General features: G+C 54.1%; 1 protein-coding gene and 2 pseudogenes across 3 annotated transcripts; 2 read left to right on the forward strand and 1 right to left on the reverse strand.

Moving 5' to 3' along the window:
* Nucleotides 1-5,637: 5,637 nt before the first annotated feature.
* On the reverse strand, nt 5,638-11,700 carry LOC128849705 (acrosin-like). Of its 3 annotated transcripts, XM_054052194.1 has the most exons (5): nt 10,974-11,170; nt 10,452-10,652; nt 9,980-10,245; nt 9,555-9,697; nt 5,638-9,135 (listed from the first exon to the last, which is right to left on the reverse strand). In XM_054052194.1, exons 1-5 carry the CDS (start codon nt 11,045-11,047, stop codon nt 8,833-8,835), a joined length of 987 nt encoding a protein of 328 aa, XP_053908169.1. In that variant the 5' UTR covers nt 11,048-11,170; the 3' UTR covers nt 5,638-8,832. The 3 variants fall into 3 exon arrangements, with proteins under 3 accessions (XP_053908169.1, XP_053908170.1, XP_053908168.1); XM_054052195.1 differs by lacking the exon at nt 10,974-11,170 and adding an exon at nt 11,383-11,700 and having other exon boundaries at nt 8,995-9,697; XM_054052193.1 differs by having other exon boundaries at nt 8,995-9,697.
* A 3,040-nt stretch (nt 11,701-14,740) lies between these two features.
* On the forward strand, nt 14,741-15,715 carry LOC128849688 (olfactory receptor 14A16-like; annotated as a pseudogene).
* Nucleotides 15,716-16,347: 632 nt separating this feature from the next.
* Nucleotides 16,348-19,477, forward strand: part of LOC128849707 (olfactory receptor 14A16-like) — a 94,431-nt pseudogene continuing 91,301 nt past the window's right edge.

The raw sequence follows: 19,477 nt of genomic DNA on the forward strand, positions 1-19,477 counted from the left end.
GCACCTTTCTGGGATGGAGGGGGATCACACCCTTGCCTTACGTCTCACAATGCACTTGCAGCCCAGGACACGTGTCAATTCACAAAACCAGAAGCATTTTCTCTCTCACAGCATCTCTTCTCCATGGGGCTTGCAGGAAACACAAGCATGTGAAAGGACAGGTTTGCATCTTGGAGGAAAGCTCACAGCTTGGAAGGAAACCTCAAGGAGAGTCAAGTGTCCTCAGGATGGCATTTGATGAAGAGAGATTCAGGTCCTTCCCCAGTCCCACTGACTGCATTGCCCTCAGCCCCACAGCTTACAGGAAAGCTGGGACACGCGTTCCCATGGACACAAGTGCAGGAAAGGAGCCACCAGGGCAGTGGGTGACTCTGCAGCTGCAGCTCCCATCCCCAGAGAGCCTGGCAGCAACAAGGAGAGAACAGCGAGAACAGAGACAGGGGGAAAACAGGGAGGAACAGAGTGAGGGTCTGGCTGTGAGAGGCCAGGGCAGAGGCAGCCGGGCACGCCGACAGCGTTCCCCTTCCCCAGCTGTGCTCACCCCCTCCCAGACACCAACCTTGCCGGGCAGTTGCTCTCAGCCCCTGGGCTCTGGAGAGGGCACTGGAGCTGTGGCTGCAGAGGAGGGGGTTCAGCCTTGGAGCCCAGAGCCCTGAGGGCAGAGGCTTTGCTGGGTGGGAGAGGAGGCAGGGGGCTTGCTCAGAGGAAGGGGCTGCACTGGACAGGATCACATGGCATTTTCTCAAGTCTTCCTGACACTTCTCTGGTTTTAGATTCCTCTCATTCCATGACCCCATCCCTGCTGCTTGGAGATTCTCTCCCTGAGAGGTGTTTCCCTGCCCCATGTCTTTTCCCTGTCAGTGCTCTCCAACCCCATCCCAACCTCTGTGCGCTCCCCTACACAAAGCTGCCTGTTTGCAGGGCACTGCCTGGCTGTGGGTTCCTGTTTGCAGGTTGAACAGGGCAGGACAGGAGAACCCTGCGGGGTCCAGCAGAGGTGATGCTGGTGCTGTCCACAGGCAGTGCAGGAGCTCCTACCAGACCTACTGGGTACTCATCATTACAGCTCAGGAGTCTCAGTCTCCTGTTCAAGAATGAAAGCCTCTTTTTTTTTTTTCCATTTCTTCCCCCAGTTCCCCAAGAACAGGTAACTGAGATGACAGATTCACGAAATCTCCTTATCTGTAACATAATCCCTGCATTGACCTTCCTCTTGAAATGTCCCCTCAGAAATGTCTTGGGATGATCAGGAACTGTGAGCAGCTCTGACTCACCCAGGACCCTCTTAGAAGCATAAAGCCTCTCTCCTGACAGGAGCTGCTTTTTCCACCCACAGCTTCTCTTTGTACCAGCATGGGGAGCTCCCCGGGCAGGCTGAGCTGCCCCTGGCAGGCGGCAGAGTCCCTGCCCCGGCACTCGGAGCCTGGGTTGCAGGGACCCGGATCGCAAGGACAGCCCGGGGCACCCCTGAGTGCACTCCCAGCTCCACACCCTGCAGGCATCCCTGGGTGAAGGCAGCTGCCATGCCCTGTCCTTGTGGCCATGCAGCAGGGAAGCCCTGCTCCAAAGCTCATCCTTTTTCTCTCCACTGGAGAAACTGTGAGAGCCCTCCTGACAGATCCCACAGGCTGTGCTGTGCCGGCTTCAGGAGATGCACCCAGGAATGCACCTGCATTGTTCTGCACCCAGAGACTCACCTTGAGAAGGGCTGTGAGGATTTTTTCTCCAAATGAAGTCTCCTCTTTCCCTCTACTCCACCCTGCCATGAACCTCTCTCTGCCTCCCTCCTCTCCCCTCGCTGCCTGCAGGCAGTGCCCTCAGCCCTGCTGGGCTTTGCAGAGGAGCTGCTCCTGCCCAGAGATGGCTCTTTGTAGCGCTGCCCACTTGCCACCAGCTCCCTCCCTGCCAGGAGCCCAGCCCAGCTCAGCAGCAGAGGAGCAGCCCAAGGCAGCCCTTGCTCTGCCCCCTCGGGGCTCCCTCCAGGTGTCCCTGGGGCTCCAGGGGAACCTGCTGAGAAACAGCCTGAAGCCATCCCTGATGTTCCCTCCCTCAGCCGGGCAGAGACACTTCTGTCCTGCAGTGTCATTGCTCCTGGTAGAAAAATAGCTGGCAATAAAATCACTTTTCTTGTCCCATCTTTAGACAGGACAGCAGGAAAGGTGACAAGGAATGATCTCATTTCTCCAAGCTGGGAGGATCTGTTCTGTGGAGTGAATTTAGGCATTTGATCCTGGGTCTTTAGATCTGGGACTTAGAAAGACACTTCAGCTCTCTCCTGTCCCAGCTGTGTCTCTGCTCTAAGCAAAGCCTTTGCACACACGGGGTGTTGGACACTTGGTCCCAGGTTTCCTTCTGGCAGGGATGAGCTTGCCTGGTGCCACAGCTGCAGGGCTTCAGCCCCACTGGGCAGCAATGCCCTCAGCCAGGGGCACAGGCAGGAGGAGCTGGAGCCGTTCCTGTGGGACACAGAGCTGGGACATGGTCACAGAGCTCAGGACAGATGGGCTTCAAGGACAGCATCCTGCAAGCACAGCAAGGGCCCATATTGAAACCCAGTCTCAACTTGAAAGGCCATTCAAGGGCACCGTGATGAGTGTCTGATGCTTCAGGAACAGTTAAAGAAGAAACAAAGACCCTGTGTGGGCACTGCTGGGTTTTGGAAGAGCCGGAAGAGCAGACACATCTGAGATTCCCTGTGTCCTCTTTTCTTCTGTCTTGCCAAGCAAAGTCTCTCAGGCCTGTGGGACTCAGGCCAGGACTCTGGAGGAGATCAACCAGTGGTCGGTGGGGATCAAGTCAGAGATGATTTGAGCAAACACCATCCTTCCCAGTCTATGGGACAGGAGGGGCAGCATCCCAGGGAGCTCAGTGAGCAGGACAATGTCCCAGTGAGACCACTCTCCATCATCTTCCAAAGGTCATGGAGTCTGGGGGAACTCCCTGACCACTGGCACCACGCTCACATTGCGTGTGCTTTTCAGAAATAGTCAATGGATGAGAAGGGGAACTAAAGGACTTCTTCTTCCCCAGAACTTCTCCACTTGGATCCCATTTCTGATCTTCTCTGAAAGAGAAGGGGGCTGCATTTTCCTGGCTTATATGGTGTCTCTCCATTCTTCTCTGACCTGGCCCTTCTATGACCTGACACTTCTATGATTTGACTTCTCTTTGATTCTTGTATGGTCCAATGAGTATATGACACTTCTATGACTCTTTCACGACCTGAGTCTTCTATCTCCTGACTCTTCTATGATCCTTATATGACTTGAAGCTTCCATGAAACTTTTATGATCAGACTCTTCTATAAATGACCCTTCTATCTATCTTCTATGACCTGACACATCTGTGACATTCTTTGATCATTCTGTGTCCAAACCCTTCTAAAACCTGAATAAAGTCTCACACTTCTACGACTCAACTCTTCCATGACCCAAATATTCTATGACCCTTTTATGACCTGAATCTTCCAAAGGTCATGGAGTCTGTGGAAAGTCTCAGAGCACTGACACCACTCATACATTACATGTCCTTTCCAGGAGTGGGCAAGGGATGAGTAGGGGAGCGAATGGCTGTGCCCGAAGTCTTGTCCACTTGGATCCCTTTCCTGGGTGTCTGAATAAGAGGGGGACTGGATTTCCCTTGGGCAGATTATTTCTTACCATCCTTCCATGACCTGACCCTTAAATGATCTGAATAATCGATGACCCAGCCCTTTTATGGCCCAAACCTGGTATGACCTGGAACTTCTATGACCTGACTCTTCTATGACCCTTCTCTAATCCAGTCCTTCTATTACCTAAATGAACTCTCACGCTACTGTGACTCAAGTATTCTATGACCCGAATCTTCTGGGACCCAACCCTTCTATGAACCTTCTATGACTGAACTCTTCTCTGAACTCCTCTATGATCCATCTCATGTATAACCTGACTCTTTCATGACCCATCTCTTATATGATGAGGCCCTTCTATGCTCTAAGCTTTCTATGATCTTCTATGACCCAACTGTTCTCTGAATCCTCTACGATGCAACTTTCTATGGCACAATGTTTTTATGACTCTTCTATCACAGGAATCATCTATTCAGCAACACTTGTATGAACAGACAGAGTTAAAACCAGACTTCTGTATCGCTCGAATCCTCTGGGACCAGACCCTTCCATGACCCAACAGGTCTATGAACCAACCCTTCTATTAACTGACTCTTCTATGATTTGACTCCTCTACAACTCCTCTATGACTCTGACTCTTACATGAGCCATTCCTTGTGTCACCCGACACTTCTGTGACCTGACTCTTCTATGACTTGACCCTTCGATCACCATTCTATGTGTGGATGCTTCTATAACCCAACACTTGTATGATATGACCTTTCTTTCATGTAATGCTTCTATGACCCTTCTATGACCTATCATTTTAAGGTTGTTTTAGGACCAAACTCTTCTATGACCCAACTCTTTAATCAGCCCATTCTTCTGTGATCCCTCTATGACCTGAGTCATCTAAAACCTAAGCCTGCTGTGAACCAAGTCTTCTATGGCCCTACTCTTCCTTGACGCCGTTATGGCTTTCGATGACCCAACAACTCCAGGAATCTTCTATGACCGAACTCTTCTGTGACCCACCTCCTTTATGATCCAGATACTTTATGAACGAATCATTTTATGACCCAACCCTTACATGACCTGGCACATCTATGATCTGATTCTTCCATGACTCTTCCATGACCAGGATCATCCATGACCTGATTGTTCCTTAACACTATTATGACCCGAGTCTTCTATAACCAAACCCATCTAAAACCAAAAACTCACACACTTCTATGACTCATCTCTTCCAACATCCAAATATTCTATCATCATTTTACGACCTCGAACTTCTATGACCTGACACTTCTATGAACCGAGACTTCTACGACTCAACATTTCTACATCCTGACTCTTCTCACACTCAAGTTTTCTGTTACTCTTCTATGACCCTACCCTTCTATGACCCAACTCTTCTGCAACTGCATGGAGCTGTGGGAGAGCCTTGGCATCTCCCATAACTCTACAGGCCTGTGTTTGGGATTCCATGGAATAAATGATCCCAATTTGATTCAACAATGTGAGAATGTTCATGACACCAGTGTCTTTGTGGTCAAAGCCAGATCTGCCTTCACAGGGCTGGAGGTCAGGGCTTGGCCTTTCTGCTTCATCAAAGAAACCCAGGCTTTTCTCAGTGCCTTTGCCTGCTGCAATCATGGCCTCCAATTCTCGGCTCTAACGAGTCCCTGGGGAGGCTTTGTCAGGAACTATCCTCACTGAGACCAATTAATACTTCAAGATACACTGAGTTCTACTTTTGACTTCTTGAGAGCTTTGCTCCATCTCCTCTCAGCAGCTGTGGTCCAAGGACTCAGCAGCAATCCACCCTGGGTCTCATTAAAATACAGAAAGCCTTAACGAGCTCTTTCTCCTCCTGGAGTTTTCTTCAGGTCTTCAAGCCTTGTACAGCTCATGGGAGTCATTTCCCAGCATGGTTAAAGAGGAAGATTTCAAAGTACACCTAAAAAAACATTTATTATTTATTTAATACCTATGTTTTATTAGTTTTCAGTTTATAGAAATTTTTCAATAATCCTTGGTGCAGTGTCTCCTCAGGAGGTCTGGAGGCTGGACTAGAGACTCCCGGCAGTCTCTTTCCCATCAGCCCTTCCAGGAACCTGTGTCTTGACCACGTGTCCAATGAGAAGAGATAAAGCTGGAGATGAGGGTCTCTACATGTTCTACTCAAAGGACGATTCTGAGGATAAGGAAGTTCAGGTGATCTCGAGTCCCATGCCCAGCTCCAAGCAGGGCAGCTCTGAGGTCACTCCAGGCTGCTCAGTCAATGTCAGCATCCACAGAGAGTTCACACAGGAACCGAGCATCTAAGCCCCCGTTAGAAAAACAGAGAGGAGGCACTTGACCATTTCCATGGACACAGCTAATGGTCGGCCATGGCTCTTCAGATTCCCGGGAACGTCCACCTTCTTGTCCAGAGGAGTGGAACCCTTCTGCCAGTCTCCTGGTACACCTCCAGCCCATGGGGGGCTTTAGGCTGGAAACAGAATTCAAACACAATTAATTGTGTCAGGTCAAAGGAAATGCTAAAGAAAAGGAGGTGGATGGAACACAAGGCCTCCAGGTTCCTCCAGGTTAACCCACCACAGGACACATCAGGGCTGCTGTGTCCAGGATGGGGCTCCCAGCACAAGGAAGACCCTGCCCAGCCTGGAGCGAGTCCTGCTGAGGCCAGAAGGCTGGTTGGGGCTGGAGCACATTATGGACAAGGAGAGGCTGAGAGAGCTGAGTTTTGAGAAATCTTTAAGGGAAAAACACTGAGCAAAGACCCAGGGCAGCTGGGGGATCCCAATCCATGGACGTTCTCCACGTTTGAAGGGACAAGGCCATGAATCCCTGATGTGTTTGGAGCTGTGTGAGAAAGGGCTCGGCTGAGAGCCCAGCTGTGGCCAGAGCTGTGGGACTGGCGTGCAAGAAATGTCAGTAGGAAACAGGTTCCCTTTTTATTAATAATGGTAATGGATTTGGGTATCATAGAATCATAGAATCACTAAGATGGAAAGGACCCACTGGATCATCGAGTCCAACCATTCCTAACACTCCCTAAACCATGCCCCTCAAAACTTCATCCATCCATCCCTTAAACACCTCTAGGGAAGGTGACTCATCCACTTTCCTGGGCAGCCTGTTCCAGTGACCAATGACCCTTTCCGTGAAAAATTTTTTCCTCATGTCCAGCCTGAACCTCCCCTGGTAAGGCTTGAGGTCATTTCCCCTTGTCCTGTCCTCTGTCACTTGGGAGAAGAGCCCAGCTCCCTCCTCTCCACAACCTCCTTTCAGGTAGTTGTAGAGAGTAATGAGGTCTCCCCTCAGTGTCCTCTTCTCCAGGCTAAACAACCCCAGCTCTCTCAGCCGCTCCTCGTAAGACTTGTTCTCCAGCCCCCTCACCAGCTTCGTTGCTCTTCTCTGGACACGCTCCAGAGCCTCAACATCCTTCTTGTGATGAGGGGCCCAGAACTGAACACAGTACTCAAGGTGCGGTCTCACCAGTGCTGAGTACAGAGGGAGAATAACCTCCCTGGACCTGCTGGTCACACCATTTCTGATACCAGCCAAGATGCCATTGGCCTTCTTGGCCACCTGGGCACACTGCTGGCTCATGTTCAGTCGGCTGTCAACCAACACGCCCAGGTTCTTCTTCTCTAGGCAGCTTTCTTCTCCTCTAGCAGTATGTTGTTCCCCAAGTGCAGGACCCGGCATTTGGCCTTGTTAAACCTCATGCCATTGGCCTCAGCCCAGCGATCCAGCCTGTTCAGATCCCTTTGCAGAGCCTCCCTACCCTCCAGCAGATCCACGCTTCCACCCACCTCAGTGTCATCTGCAAACTTGCTGAGGGTGCACTCAATGCCTTCATCCAGGTCATTGATAAAGACATTGAACAGGGCTGGACCCAGTACTGAGCCCTGGGGAACCCCACTTGTGACTGCCTCCAGCTGGAGTTAACTCCATTGACCACCGCTCTCTGGGCCATCCAAACAGTTTTCAACCCAGGAGAGTGTGCGCCTGTCCAGGCCAGAGGCTGACAGTTTCTGAAGCAGAATGCTGTGAGAAACTATGTGAAAGGCTTTACAGAAACCCAAGAAGACTCCATCCACAGCCTTTCCCCCATCCAGTAGTCGAGTCACTTTGTCATAGAAGGTGATCAGGTTAGTTTGGCAAGATCTGCCTTTTGTGAACCCATGTTGACTGGGCCTGATCACCCGGTTCTCTTGCATGTGCTTCATGATAGCACTCAAGATCACCTGTTCCATGACTTTCCCTGGCACTGAGGTCAGACTGACAGGCCTGGAGTTCCCCAGATCCTCCCTGCAACCCTTCTTGTAGATTGGTTCCAACACCTATTCCCATTGCACGTCACACTTCTCTCCCCCACAAGATTAGTGGAAAGTGCACAACAAAGGGTTGAACTACAGCCATTTTACCATCGAGTCCCTCGATTTGTATGCGGTTTACAGTTTGAAAGGATGTAGCGGTCCAGCCGATTTCAAATAAAGCTGGATTTATGGCTTTTAGCAGCCAGGGGTCAGGCCATTTCGCATGAGATATCACCATAACATCTACTCCTGTGTCAATCATCCCATCCAAGATAATATGTTTTGGCTTTCCCCCTTTTAACCTTAATGTGCTCTTCAGGACTCTGAGTTTGTAAGGACTGAACCCAATGTATTTCAGGGACTCCCGTGGACCCAAACCCTTGTGAGACGCGCTCTCTGGAGTCAGCTTGGAACACAGCTGCCTTGAACAAGACTGACTGTGCTATCCAGCTGTCCTCTGGTACTAACGCTGGTGGGGACGGTGTCCATACCACTGCTTGTCCATACCAACTCTTAGCAGACCATGGAACAAATGGCACCAGCCTGCAGCCTGCAGTGGGGTGAAGAGCTTCAGCTCCCCACATATCGTGGCGTGAAGGGACTGCAGCTTCTGGCACGCTGCACCTCTCCAGGTCCCAGTGTGATGTGTGGAGAGGGACCAGCTCCCAGCATCGTGCGGGATTAAGGCCTTTTTGTGGGTGGAATCGGTTGAGACTTTGATTTAGCAGCAAGTTTCAATTTATTGAAGGGGATCACAAGAGGAAAGTAGCTCCTGTCTGTCAACTTTGAAACATTAGTTGGTGAATAAAAGAATTCTGAGTTATACAGAAAGATTGGCTGGAATTGAATGAAAGGCTTAAGTGCAGATTCAAAACTGGCAAGGGTCACTGCACCAGATCATGCCCATCCTGCTGCTCAAGCCATTATTTCCTTGATGGCCTTCAGGAGATCCTGGAGAATTTTAACAAACTTTGCCATCTTCCGACGTGGAAGTGGACAGGACGCCTTGCCCGTGGGTGTTGGCTGTGCTGTTGGTGCAGCCGCCTCTGGTGGGTGCAGCCCCATCTGCACCAGGATCCAGTCTAAGAAGTGCTGCGTGGAGGTGTAGATCCCCGGCCGACGGACTCTGGCGCAGCCTCTTCCCCAGCTGGTCACTCCCACCAGCCAGAAGTGGTCAGAATGGCGATTTTTGCAGACCAGAGGACCACCGCTGTCCCCCTGCAGCAGAAGAGAGAGGGTTAAGGGGGTGCTGGGGGGCCTCTGGCAGCGTGAGGGCCGGCTCCCCCTCTCTCCCAGCAGCTGCCAGAGCTGTGTTGCCTGCACAGAAAGGCTCTGCTGCGGCGCAGGAGCTGGCAGAACCTGGTCTGCGAGGGGGTGGTGGGGCTGTAAGGCTGGGCTCTCTCTCCTCTCTGCACAGCGTGACCCCGGCTGTGGGGCAGAGGGATGTTCCAGGATTGGCCCCTGGACCGCTGGGTGGGCTTTCTGGGCAGAGTGCGGGAGATGGGGAAGGGGAGGTGAGCCCCAGGAGCAGTGGGACCCGGCGGTGGGACGGGGACTTGCTGGGCACCGCGGTAGGTTTGGGTGTCTGTGCCGGGGCTGCTGGTGCTGCTGGGACTGGACTTGTCGCCCGCTCCTACCTGGCAGGTGTCGATGCCGCCCCGCGGGTATCCCGCACACAGGTTGTGGGTGTGGATGGCCCCGCGGTACCACCCGCTGCTGTTGCAAACGTGGGTGTCGATGAGGGGGACCTTGGCCTCCTGCAGCACATCGGACGTTCCGCCTGCGAGCACAGACAGAAATGAACACCCAGCAGCGCGTTGCCAGTTCTCCTCCTGCCCTGCCTGGGGGAACCCCTTCCCTAGGGCTTGGCTTTGCCTCCGGAGAGGATTGTGGCGGTGTTTCCCTCCCGTCTTGCCCTGGGGAATGGGTCAGGGCCATCTCTCCAGGGGCAGACGTCCCCGCAGGCTGACGGCTGCCGTTCTCCTCTGCTGTCAGGACGCCCAGCCCACCTCCCAGGGTGCCAAGCGTGCACTCGGGACACCAGGACTTTTTGGGAACTCACCTTCCTCATGGGTGGCGCCCCAGCCACTGACGTAGCAGGTCGTGAGCTGCGACGCTTTGAGCGTGGCATTGGGCAGGCAGGCGAGCTGCACGTGGGAGCTGCACTGCACGGGCTGGTCCAGCTCCAGCAGGGCGATGTCGTTCCTCTGCGAGATGTTATTATAGTTTTCATGAACAAAGATCTGCTTGATGCTGCGTATTTGAACCTCAGGGCCCAGCTGAGTCAGGTCGGTGGCACCGGCCACCACACGCCACATCTCGGTGTTCCTGGAAGGCAAATGGAGAGAGGGGTGGGTGGATGGGTGGGTGGGTGCTAGGAAGCCCAGTCCTCCTCCTGAGCCTGTCTCTCCGCTGGGATGGGAGCGCCCCATGACGGGATGCGTGCAAGGGAACGGGGTCAGAGTCGCCCACGGTGCTGCGGGCTGGGCGCCTGCCAGCATTGGGGGCTGTCCCCGTTCTCAGCTCCTCCTTACATGGCCTCGGTGAAGCAGTGGGCTGCTGTGAGGACCCACTGTGTGCCGATGAGGGACCCTCCGCAGATGTGCCCCGTGCCTGCTTCCCAGGGGCTCTGGATGCTGACGATCCAGGGCCAGGCCCCCGCCTGAGCATCTCTGCCCCCGACGACACGGGTCATGCCAGAGCCATCATAATCCAAGGGCCGGAGTCCGCAGGTCCTGTGGAAACCAGAAACTGATGAGTGCCCTGCTGGAGGTGTCACTGCTGCTCGGGCTGAAGCTCAGCCGCCTTCCCTCCCGACAGGGCGGCACGGAGCACACGGCCAGGGAACCCCGTGGGGCAGGCGGGCGGGCGTCCACCCCTGTCTCTGCTTTAGCCCCAGCAGAGGAGCCGTGCCAGCAGCCAGGGCGCTGGCAAGGGACGGTGCCTCCCCCGCTGGGTCAGGGAAGCTCTAGCGTAGCTGCAAGGGACAAGCGGGTGCCCTCAGTCATCCCCATCCCAGCTGCCCGAGCTCCCTCCCGCAGCCCGGGGCCACTCACTCGCAGGTGTCCCACGTGCCCTGCACAGGCCCGCACAGGGCCAGCAGGACGAGGACAAGGAGGAGAACATTCATGGTTCCAGTGACACGTGGCACTGCAACAACTGAGGGCTTGTTGCCACTGGGGCAGCAGCCGACAGACTGCCCGTGGCGCTGGCGCTGCCGGCAATGCCCTTGGCCACCCGGTGAGGTCACAAAGGTTCTGGGCGCTGGGCACGGGGGGCTCGGGGCGGGGGGGCAGCTTGGGGCGTTCCAAGCGGGAGGGGAGGCAGGAGCTGGGCTCAGGCGCTCCCGACGGACCCAGTGAGTGCACCGCGGGTGGGTGAGGGTGGGCAGCGCCGTCACAGGCAGCAGCCAGCAGGGAAACGCCACGCGTGGCGGCACAGCCTCTTTGGGAAGGGCGCTGCCACCTGCTCTCTGCAGCCGGTTCCCACCAGGTCCTTCCCCCAGAGCATCCACCGCAGGACAGAACTACAGACAGTCTGTGCGGGTTTGGGTGTTGGAGAGCCAAGCGACACCTGAGGGAGTGTGGGCAAGGAGGGGGACGATTAGTAAGATGATTAGTAAGTCCCGCCCCATTTCACACTATGGGCAGAAAGTTCCGACCCCATTTCACACCTGGGGCAGGAAGTCCCACCCCTCACTTCATGCCAGACAACAAGTGCCACTCCCATTACACACATCTGATGCACAAAGCCCCTTCCCTGCTTTGCATCTGAGCAGGAAGTTCCACCCCCATTTCATAGAATCATAGAATCATAGAATAATTAGGGTTGGAAGGGACCTTCAAGATCATCCAGTTCCAACCCCCTGCCATGGGCAGGGACACCTCCCACTGGATCAGGCTGCCTGAAGGCCCATCCAACGTGGCCCTTCAACACCTCCAGGGATGGGGCAGCCACAGCTTCCCTGGGCAACCTGTGCCAGTGTCTCACCACTCTGCTCGTGAAAAAATTCTTCCTAATGTCTAGTCTAAATCAGCCCCTCTCCCTGATTTACACCATTTCAGTCTCTGACCCTGCTCTGATGTGGGTGCATCTTCCTCCCTGTTTTCCTCTGGACCGCCCCACTGCACAGCTCAGAGCATCCATGGGCCTTCCTGGCCCTCACCAGCATCTCCTGGGGCCTCCACCCACCCCTCAGCCTACGGCCCAGGAGACCATTGAAGCCAGAACTGAGTTTCATCCCCAGCTCGATCTGAGCTGTAGGGGTGCGGCTCTCCAGGCACAGAGAGGACAGGTCGAGGTTTTGGGAATAGAGACAGGAAAAGCAGGTGAGGTTTTAGGGCTGCAATAACTGAAATGTGGAGCAGAGCCATCATCCTGGAAGGGCTGGTGGGAAAGAGACAGCCAGGAGCTCCAGCTCCTCCTGCCTGTGCCCCTGGCTGAGGGCATTGCTGCCCAGTGGGGCTGAAGCCCTGCAGCTGTGGCACCAGGCAAGCTCATCCCTGCCAGAAGGAAACCTGGGACCAAGTGTCCAACACCCCATGTGTGCAAAGGCTTTGCTTAGAGCAGAGAAAACAGAAGACAGCTGGAATGTCTTTCTAAGTCCCAGGTCTAAAGATCCAGGATCAAATGCCTAAACTCAATTAACAGAACAGATCCTCCCAGCTTGGAGAAATGAGATCATTCCTTGTCACCTCTCTGCTGTCCTGTCTAAAGATGGGTCAAGAAAAGCGATCCTTCTGCCCAGCTATTTTTCTAACAGGAGCAATGACACTGCAGGACAGAAGTGTCTCTGCCCGTCTGAGGGAGGGAACATCAGGGATGGCTTCAGGCTGTTTCTCAGCAGGTTCCCCTGGAGCCCCAGGGACACCTGGAGGGAGCCCCGAGGGGGCAGAGCAAGGGCTGCCTTGGGCTGCTCCTCTGCTGCTGAGCTGGGCTGGGCTCCTGGCAGGGAGGGAGCTGGTGGCAAGTGGGCAGCGCTACAAAGAGCCATCTCTGGGCAGGAGCAGCTCCTCTGCAAAGCCCAGCAGGGCTGAGGGCACTGCCTGCAGGCAGCGAGGGGAGAGGAGGGGGCAGAGAGAGGTTCAAGGCAGGGTGGAGTGGGAGGAAAGAGTAGACTTCATTTGGAGAAAAACATTCACTGCCTTTAACAAGGTAAGTCTCTGCAGGGACAACAGTGCAGGTGCTGTTCCTGGGTGAATCTCAGCCTGTGGGATCTGTCAGGAGGTTCTCACAGTTTCTCCAGTGAAGAGAAAAAGGATGAGCTTTGGAGAGGGTTTTCTGGCTGCACAGCCAGTGGGACAGGATATGGCAGCTGCCTTCACCCAGGGATGTCTGCAGGGTGTGGAGCTGGGGGTGCACTCAGGGGTGCCCCGGGCTGTCCTTGAGATCCGTGTCCCTGCATCCCAGGCTCCGAGTGCCGGGACAGGGACTCTGCCGCCTGCCAGGGGCAGCTCAGCCTGCCCGGGGAGCTCCCCATGCTGGTACAAAGAGAAGCTGTGGGTGGAAAAAGCAACTCCTGACAGGAGAGAGGCTTTATGCTTCTAAGAGGGTCCTGGGTGAGTCAGAGCTGCTCACAGTTCCTGATCATCCCAGGACATTTCTGAAGGGACATTTCAAGAAGAAAGGGCAAGGCAGGGATTATGTTACAGATAAGGAGCTTTCCTGAATCTGTCATTTCAGTTACCTGCTCTTGGGGAATTGGGGGAAGAAATGGAAAAAAGGTCCCTCTCCTTCTTGAACAAGAGACTGAGACTCCTGAGCTGTAAGGATGAGTAACCAGTAGGTCTGGTAGGAGCTCCTGCACTGCCTGTGGACAGCACCAGCATCACCTCTGCTGGACCCCGCAGGGTTCTCCTGTCCTGCCCTGTTCAACCTGCAAACAGGAACCCACAGCCAGGCAGTGCCCTGCAAACAGGCAGCTTTGTGTAGGGGAGCGCACAGAGGTTGGGATGGGGTTGGAGAGCACTGACAGGGAAAAGACATGGGGCAGGGAAACACCTCTCAGGGAGAGAATGTCCAAGCAGCAGGGATGGGGTCATGGAATGAGAGGAATCTAAAATCAGAGAAGTGGCAGGAAGACTTCCGAAAACAGCATGTGATCCCCTCCAGTGCAGCCCCTTCCTCTGAGCAAGCCCCCTGCCTCCTCTCCCACCCAGCAAAGCCTCTGCCCTCAGGGCTCTGGGCTCCAAGGCTGAACCCCCTCCTCTGCAGCCACAGCTCCAGTGCCCTCTCCAGAGCCCAGGGGCTGAGAGCAACTGCCCGGCAAGGTTGGTGTCTGGGAGGGGGTGAGCACAGCTGGGGAAGGGGAACGCTGTCGGCGTGCCCGGCTGCCTCTGCCCTGGCCTCTCACAGCCAGACCCTCACTCTGTTCCTCCCTGGATTCCCCGTCTTTGCTCTTGCTGTTGTTCTCTCATTCTTGCTGCCAGTCTCTCTGGGGATGTCTGGGTTGGGCACTGATTTTTCTGGTTCCTCCCATGCAGTTGTGTCCATGGGAATGGAGAGTCCAAGCTTTCATCTCATCTGTGGAGCTGGGTGCACTGTAAGTCTGTGTCAATTCCCTAAGGAATAAGCTGACTCTCCTTCACTGTGAGATTTCATCATGACGATACTTGGCTCTCCTTGAGGTTTCCTTCCAAGCTGTGAGCTTCCTCCAGGATGCAAACCTGTCCTACTGAACCTTTATGTTACCTGAAGCCCCATGGAGAAGAGATGCCATGAGAGAGAAAATGCTGTTCGGTTGAAGAATGAGAAATGGCTTTGTTTTCGGTCAGGAAATTCTCCCCTAACTTGTCACTGTCCTTTTCTCCTCTGACAGTGCCCCATGCCCAGAGGCAGCAGATGTCCAACAGCAGCTCCATCACCCAGTTCCTCCTCCTGGCATTCGCAGACACACGGGAGCTGCAGCTCTTGCACTTCTGGCTCTTCCTGGGCATCTACCTGGCTGCCCTCCTGGGCAACGGCCTCATCATCGCCACCATCGCCTGTGACCACCACCTCCACACCCCCATGTACTTCTTCCTCCTCAACCTCTCCCTCCTCGACCTGGGCTCCATCTCCACCACTGTCCCCAAATCCATGGCCAATTCCCTCTGGGACACCAAGGTCCATTTCCTATGCAGGATGTGTTGCCCAAGTCTTTCTCTATGTCTTTCTCATTTCAGCAGAGTATTCTCTTCTCACCATCATGTCCTATGACCGCTACGTTGCCATCTGCAAACCCCTGCACTACGGGACCCTCCTGGGCAGCAGAGCTTGTGTCCACATGGCAGCAGCTGCCTGGGGCGCTGGGTTTCTCAATGCTCTCCTGCACACGGCCAATACATTTTCCCTGCCCCTCTGCCAGGGCAATGCTCTGCACCAGTTCTTCTGTGAAGTCCCCCAGATCCTCAAGCTCTCCTGCTCACACTCCTACCTCAGGGAAGCCGGGCTTATTGTGGTCAGTCTAATGGTAACATTTGGCTGTTTTGTTTTCATTGTGGTGTCCTATGTGCAGATCTTCAGGGCTGTGCTGAGGATCCCCTCTGAGCAGGGACGGCACAAAGCCTTTTCCACGTGCCTCCCTCACCTGGCTGTGGTCTCCCTGTTTATCAGCTTTGGAGCATTTGCCGGCCTTAAGCCCCCCTCCACCTCCTCTGCACCTTTGGACCTTACAGTGGCATTTCTGTACTCAGTGGTTCCCCCAGCACTGAACCCCCTCATCTACAGCTTGAGGAACCAACAGCTCAAGGATGCCGTGTGGAAACTCATAACTGGATGGTTCTCTGCAGCAATGCACTGCTCATCATCTTCTGCATAGCAGTTACCGTGCAACTCATGGCAGACCCAGACTGGCTTCTTTTATTTGTGGTGGTGTTGCTGGTTTTTAATTGGAATAATGTTGTAACCCTTGTTTTAAGATCTCTTTTCTTCACTTTTCTTACTGCTTACCTGTGTAAAAGAGGATCTGTGCTTTCTGTGTGTTTAATCAAAATAAAGGGATATTCAATGACTTTTGTTTCCTGCTCTCTTTCCTCCAAGGCCTTTCTGGAGCTGCAGGGACAGTTCCTGTGTTCATGGCTGGAGGGGAAAAGAGTCCCGGCACAGCAGCACTGCCAGGCACCAGCGCTGGGTCTCCCAGAGCTGTTCTCTCTCCACTTCCACACTCTCCTCCTCATCCCTTGCCTTGCTGCAAGGCCTGAGGGCTCTGAGCTTGGTCACAGCCGTGCTGCGTGGCAGTGCTGTGCCCGCAGGCAGGGACAGGCAGTGGGCACTGGTGGGACAGAGCTGCCTCCACAACAGCCTTTCCATGAAGAGAGGGGATCTCCTCAGGGCGGTGCCTGAAGGCTCAGGGCTTCTTCTAAAGTTTCTTTCAGGAACTCACACAACAACCTGGCCCAGAGGTGAAAACACCAGTGTACAGCTAAGGAGTGTCTGTGTGAACGGCTCGAGCAGGCAGCAGTGTGCTCTTACAGCCGGGCACCCTGCAAGAGAGCTGAAGAATCAGCACAACAGGGTCTGATCTGTCAGAAACTCAGAATCCAATACAAAATGTCTGACTGTGAAGGGGACGGTGAGGTCAGTTCTGTCTCTGGAGGTGACAGAGCAGCAGCAGCAACACGGCTGGGAAAGGACCTCTGCCCAAGCACCCATAGCACCTGTCCTGGGAGAGGGCTTGGATGCGGGTGGAAAACACAGGGGAGCCTCCTCAGGCCAGAACCGTGCTGGCAGCATCGCTGGGCAAACCCCTTATGGTAGGGGGGCACCATGGGTGCTTTACACTTCAGTACCGGCCAGGATCTGCTGCAGCGTCTCTGGGACAAATCCCTTCTATCCCTTCTATTATCCCTGCAGCAACACAGACACAATTCCTTACAGTAAGGGGGTGCCTCAGGCCCTTTACCATTTCTCCTGCCCGCCAGGATTGCATGAAGTTATTACAGCTTCTGGAAATTTCTATATATGCACATAAACCAGGTTTTATTATAACAATTTGTGACTGGATAAGGGTTCGGTGGTGGCTGGGGATGATGTGCTGTGTGCAGAAATAGGTCTCAAGCAGCCTGCAATCAAGTACCGAGTGCAGAGAGAAGCAAATGCAGACAGGGAATATACCAGTAGAAACCAAATATGGAAAGATACGGAGAGCTAGCGTGATGTCAGGGGAGAGGAAAAAGAGTCACAAAGTGGAACTTGTCAGGAAGAAGAAATGTCATGGAAAGGGTAGAGGATGGGCAGACTGTTCTTTGACCTTGAAGATCACAGGCTCGTAGAATATCTTGGGTTGGAAGTTGCACGTGATGATCTCAAAGGCCTTTTCCAACCAAGCGATTCTAGGAGTCTGTCTCATGGCGTGCCTGGAGTTGGAGCCCATCCCTGCGCAGCGTGCTGACAGCATGAGTTCTTCTCCCCTTGTCATGCTGGGAGCTGTCGTCCTTCACCCCACAGTGTGCTGGAAGAGGAGGCAGGGAGTTGAGTCATTCCACAAGCAGCAGTGCTTGGAGCTGGAGTCCTTGGAGCCGGCCCCGCGGTGGGGCCTAAATGGAAGAGTGAAAACCTGCATTGCAAAAACCTGCCCCTCTCCAGTTTGTACCCACTGCCCCTCGTCCTGTCACCACAAGATATTGTGAACAGTCCCTCCTCAGCTTTCCTGGAGCCCCTTTGGGTACTGCAAAGTCGCTAAGAAGGTCTCCTTCTTTGATCTTCCTCTCCTTCCCACTGGGAAATGGAGTCATTTATCCGGTGGCACGCTTGGAGATGGATTCCTTTGCACCACGGCATGGTTGCAGCTGGTATCCGTCACCCCACAGCAGGCTGGGTGCTGGGGTCCATCACCTGCATCCCGCTGCGCTTCTCAGCCACAGAGGTCAGACTGACAGGCCTGCAGTTCCCTGGATTCTCCTCCAAATCTTCTTGTCAACGGGTGTAACATCTGCCAGCTTCCAGCCAGGTGGAACTGCCCCGGTCAGCCAGGAGTGCTGGGAGATGATGGAAAGGGTTTGGTGGGTATACACCAACCACAAGGCTCCCTTGGTTCTTCCCCCAGAACTCTCTAGAGCCCCCCAGGACCTTTCAAGGTCTCCCAGGACCCCTTTAGGAACCCGCAGGACTCTTTCAAGGACCACCAGGAACTCTCCAGAGACCACCAGAACCCCTTAAAGGATTCCCAGGATCCCTCTAGAGAACCCCACGACCCATTTATGGACCTTCAGGACCCTTCTAGGGACCTCCAGGACCCCTTACAAGACCTCTAGGGCTGTGCAGATGCGCGGGTGGGGGGGCAGTGGGGGGCACTACTTGTGTTAGGGTCCCTGGGACGATTTTTGGGGTGTCTTTGCCTGTTTTGGGGTGTCTGGTTCCATCTTTGGTGTTTATGATAATTTTGGGGGGGCTCTGCATCCATTTTTGGTGGTCCTTAAGCTTCTTTTGGGGTCTCTGGGTTAGGTTTTGGGGTCACTGAGCCCATTTTGAGGTTCTCTGTCCTAATTTTGGGGGGGCCCTGTCCTTTTTTGAGTCTCTGCCTCTATTTTTGTGTCCCCCCCAAATCTCCACTCCCGCCCTCCCAATACCCCTTGGCAAGCCCCCAGGAACCCCCAAACCTATTCCAGCCCCCCTAAACCCTCAGGGGACCCCAAAAGCCCCACCCCAGCCCCCACAAACTTTTATGACCTCAAAAGCCCCACTTCAGCGCCCCCCAAAGCTCTCAGGGACCCTTATGAAACCCTCAGAAGACCCCAAAAGTCCCACGCCAGATCCTCCAAATCCACCCCAAAGCTTCAGGGGACCTCAAAAGTTCCACCCCAGCACCCTGAAAGGCTCCAGGGACCCCAAAAACCTATCCAAAACATTGGGGGTGGATTGTGGGGTTCAGGGGTGGATTTAGCGCTGCAGGAGTAGATTTGGGTGTTCAGGATTGGGGTTTAGGGTGCATTTTGGGGTGCAAGGGGTGGATTTTGGGGTTCAGGGTTCGGGTTTGGGGGTTCAGGGTCAGGTTTTAGGCTTCAGGGTCAGCTTTCAGGATTCAGGAGGAGATTTCGGGGTGCAGGAGAGGATTTGGGCCCACAAAAGTTGGATTAGAGGTCAGAAGGAGTGGATTTTGGAGTGAAAAGAGAGGATTTTGGGGTGCAGGAGGTGGATTTGGGGTTCAAGTTTGTAGATTCAGGGTTGGCTTTGGGGTTCAGGGAGTGGATTTGGGGGTTCCAGACTGTAGTTTGGGGGGACATTGAGGTTCAGGGTGGATTTTGGGGTGCAGGGAGTGGCTTTGGGGGTTCAGGGTCAGGTTTTTGTGTTCAGGAGGTTGTGAGGTGCAGAAGATGATTCGGGGCCACAAAAGTTGGATTTGATTTAGAAGGAGTGGATTTTGGAGTGAATAGAGGGGATTTTTGAGGTGCAGGAGGTAGATTTGGGGTTCAGGTTTTTGGATTCAGGGTTTGTTTTGGGGGCTCGGAGGGATTTTGGAGTTCAGGACTGGGCCTTGGGAAGGATTTTGAGGTTTAGGTTTTATTTTGGGGTGCAGGGAGTGGATTTGGAGGTTCAGAGTCGGGTTTTGGGGGACTCAGTGTTGGGTTTTGGGGTTCAGGGT

The sequence above is a fragment of the Cuculus canorus genome, chromosome 32, assembly GCF_017976375.1.
Source record: "Cuculus canorus isolate bCucCan1 chromosome 32, bCucCan1.pri, whole genome shotgun sequence".
Classification (NCBI taxonomy): domain Eukaryota; kingdom Metazoa; phylum Chordata; class Aves; order Cuculiformes; family Cuculidae; genus Cuculus; species Cuculus canorus.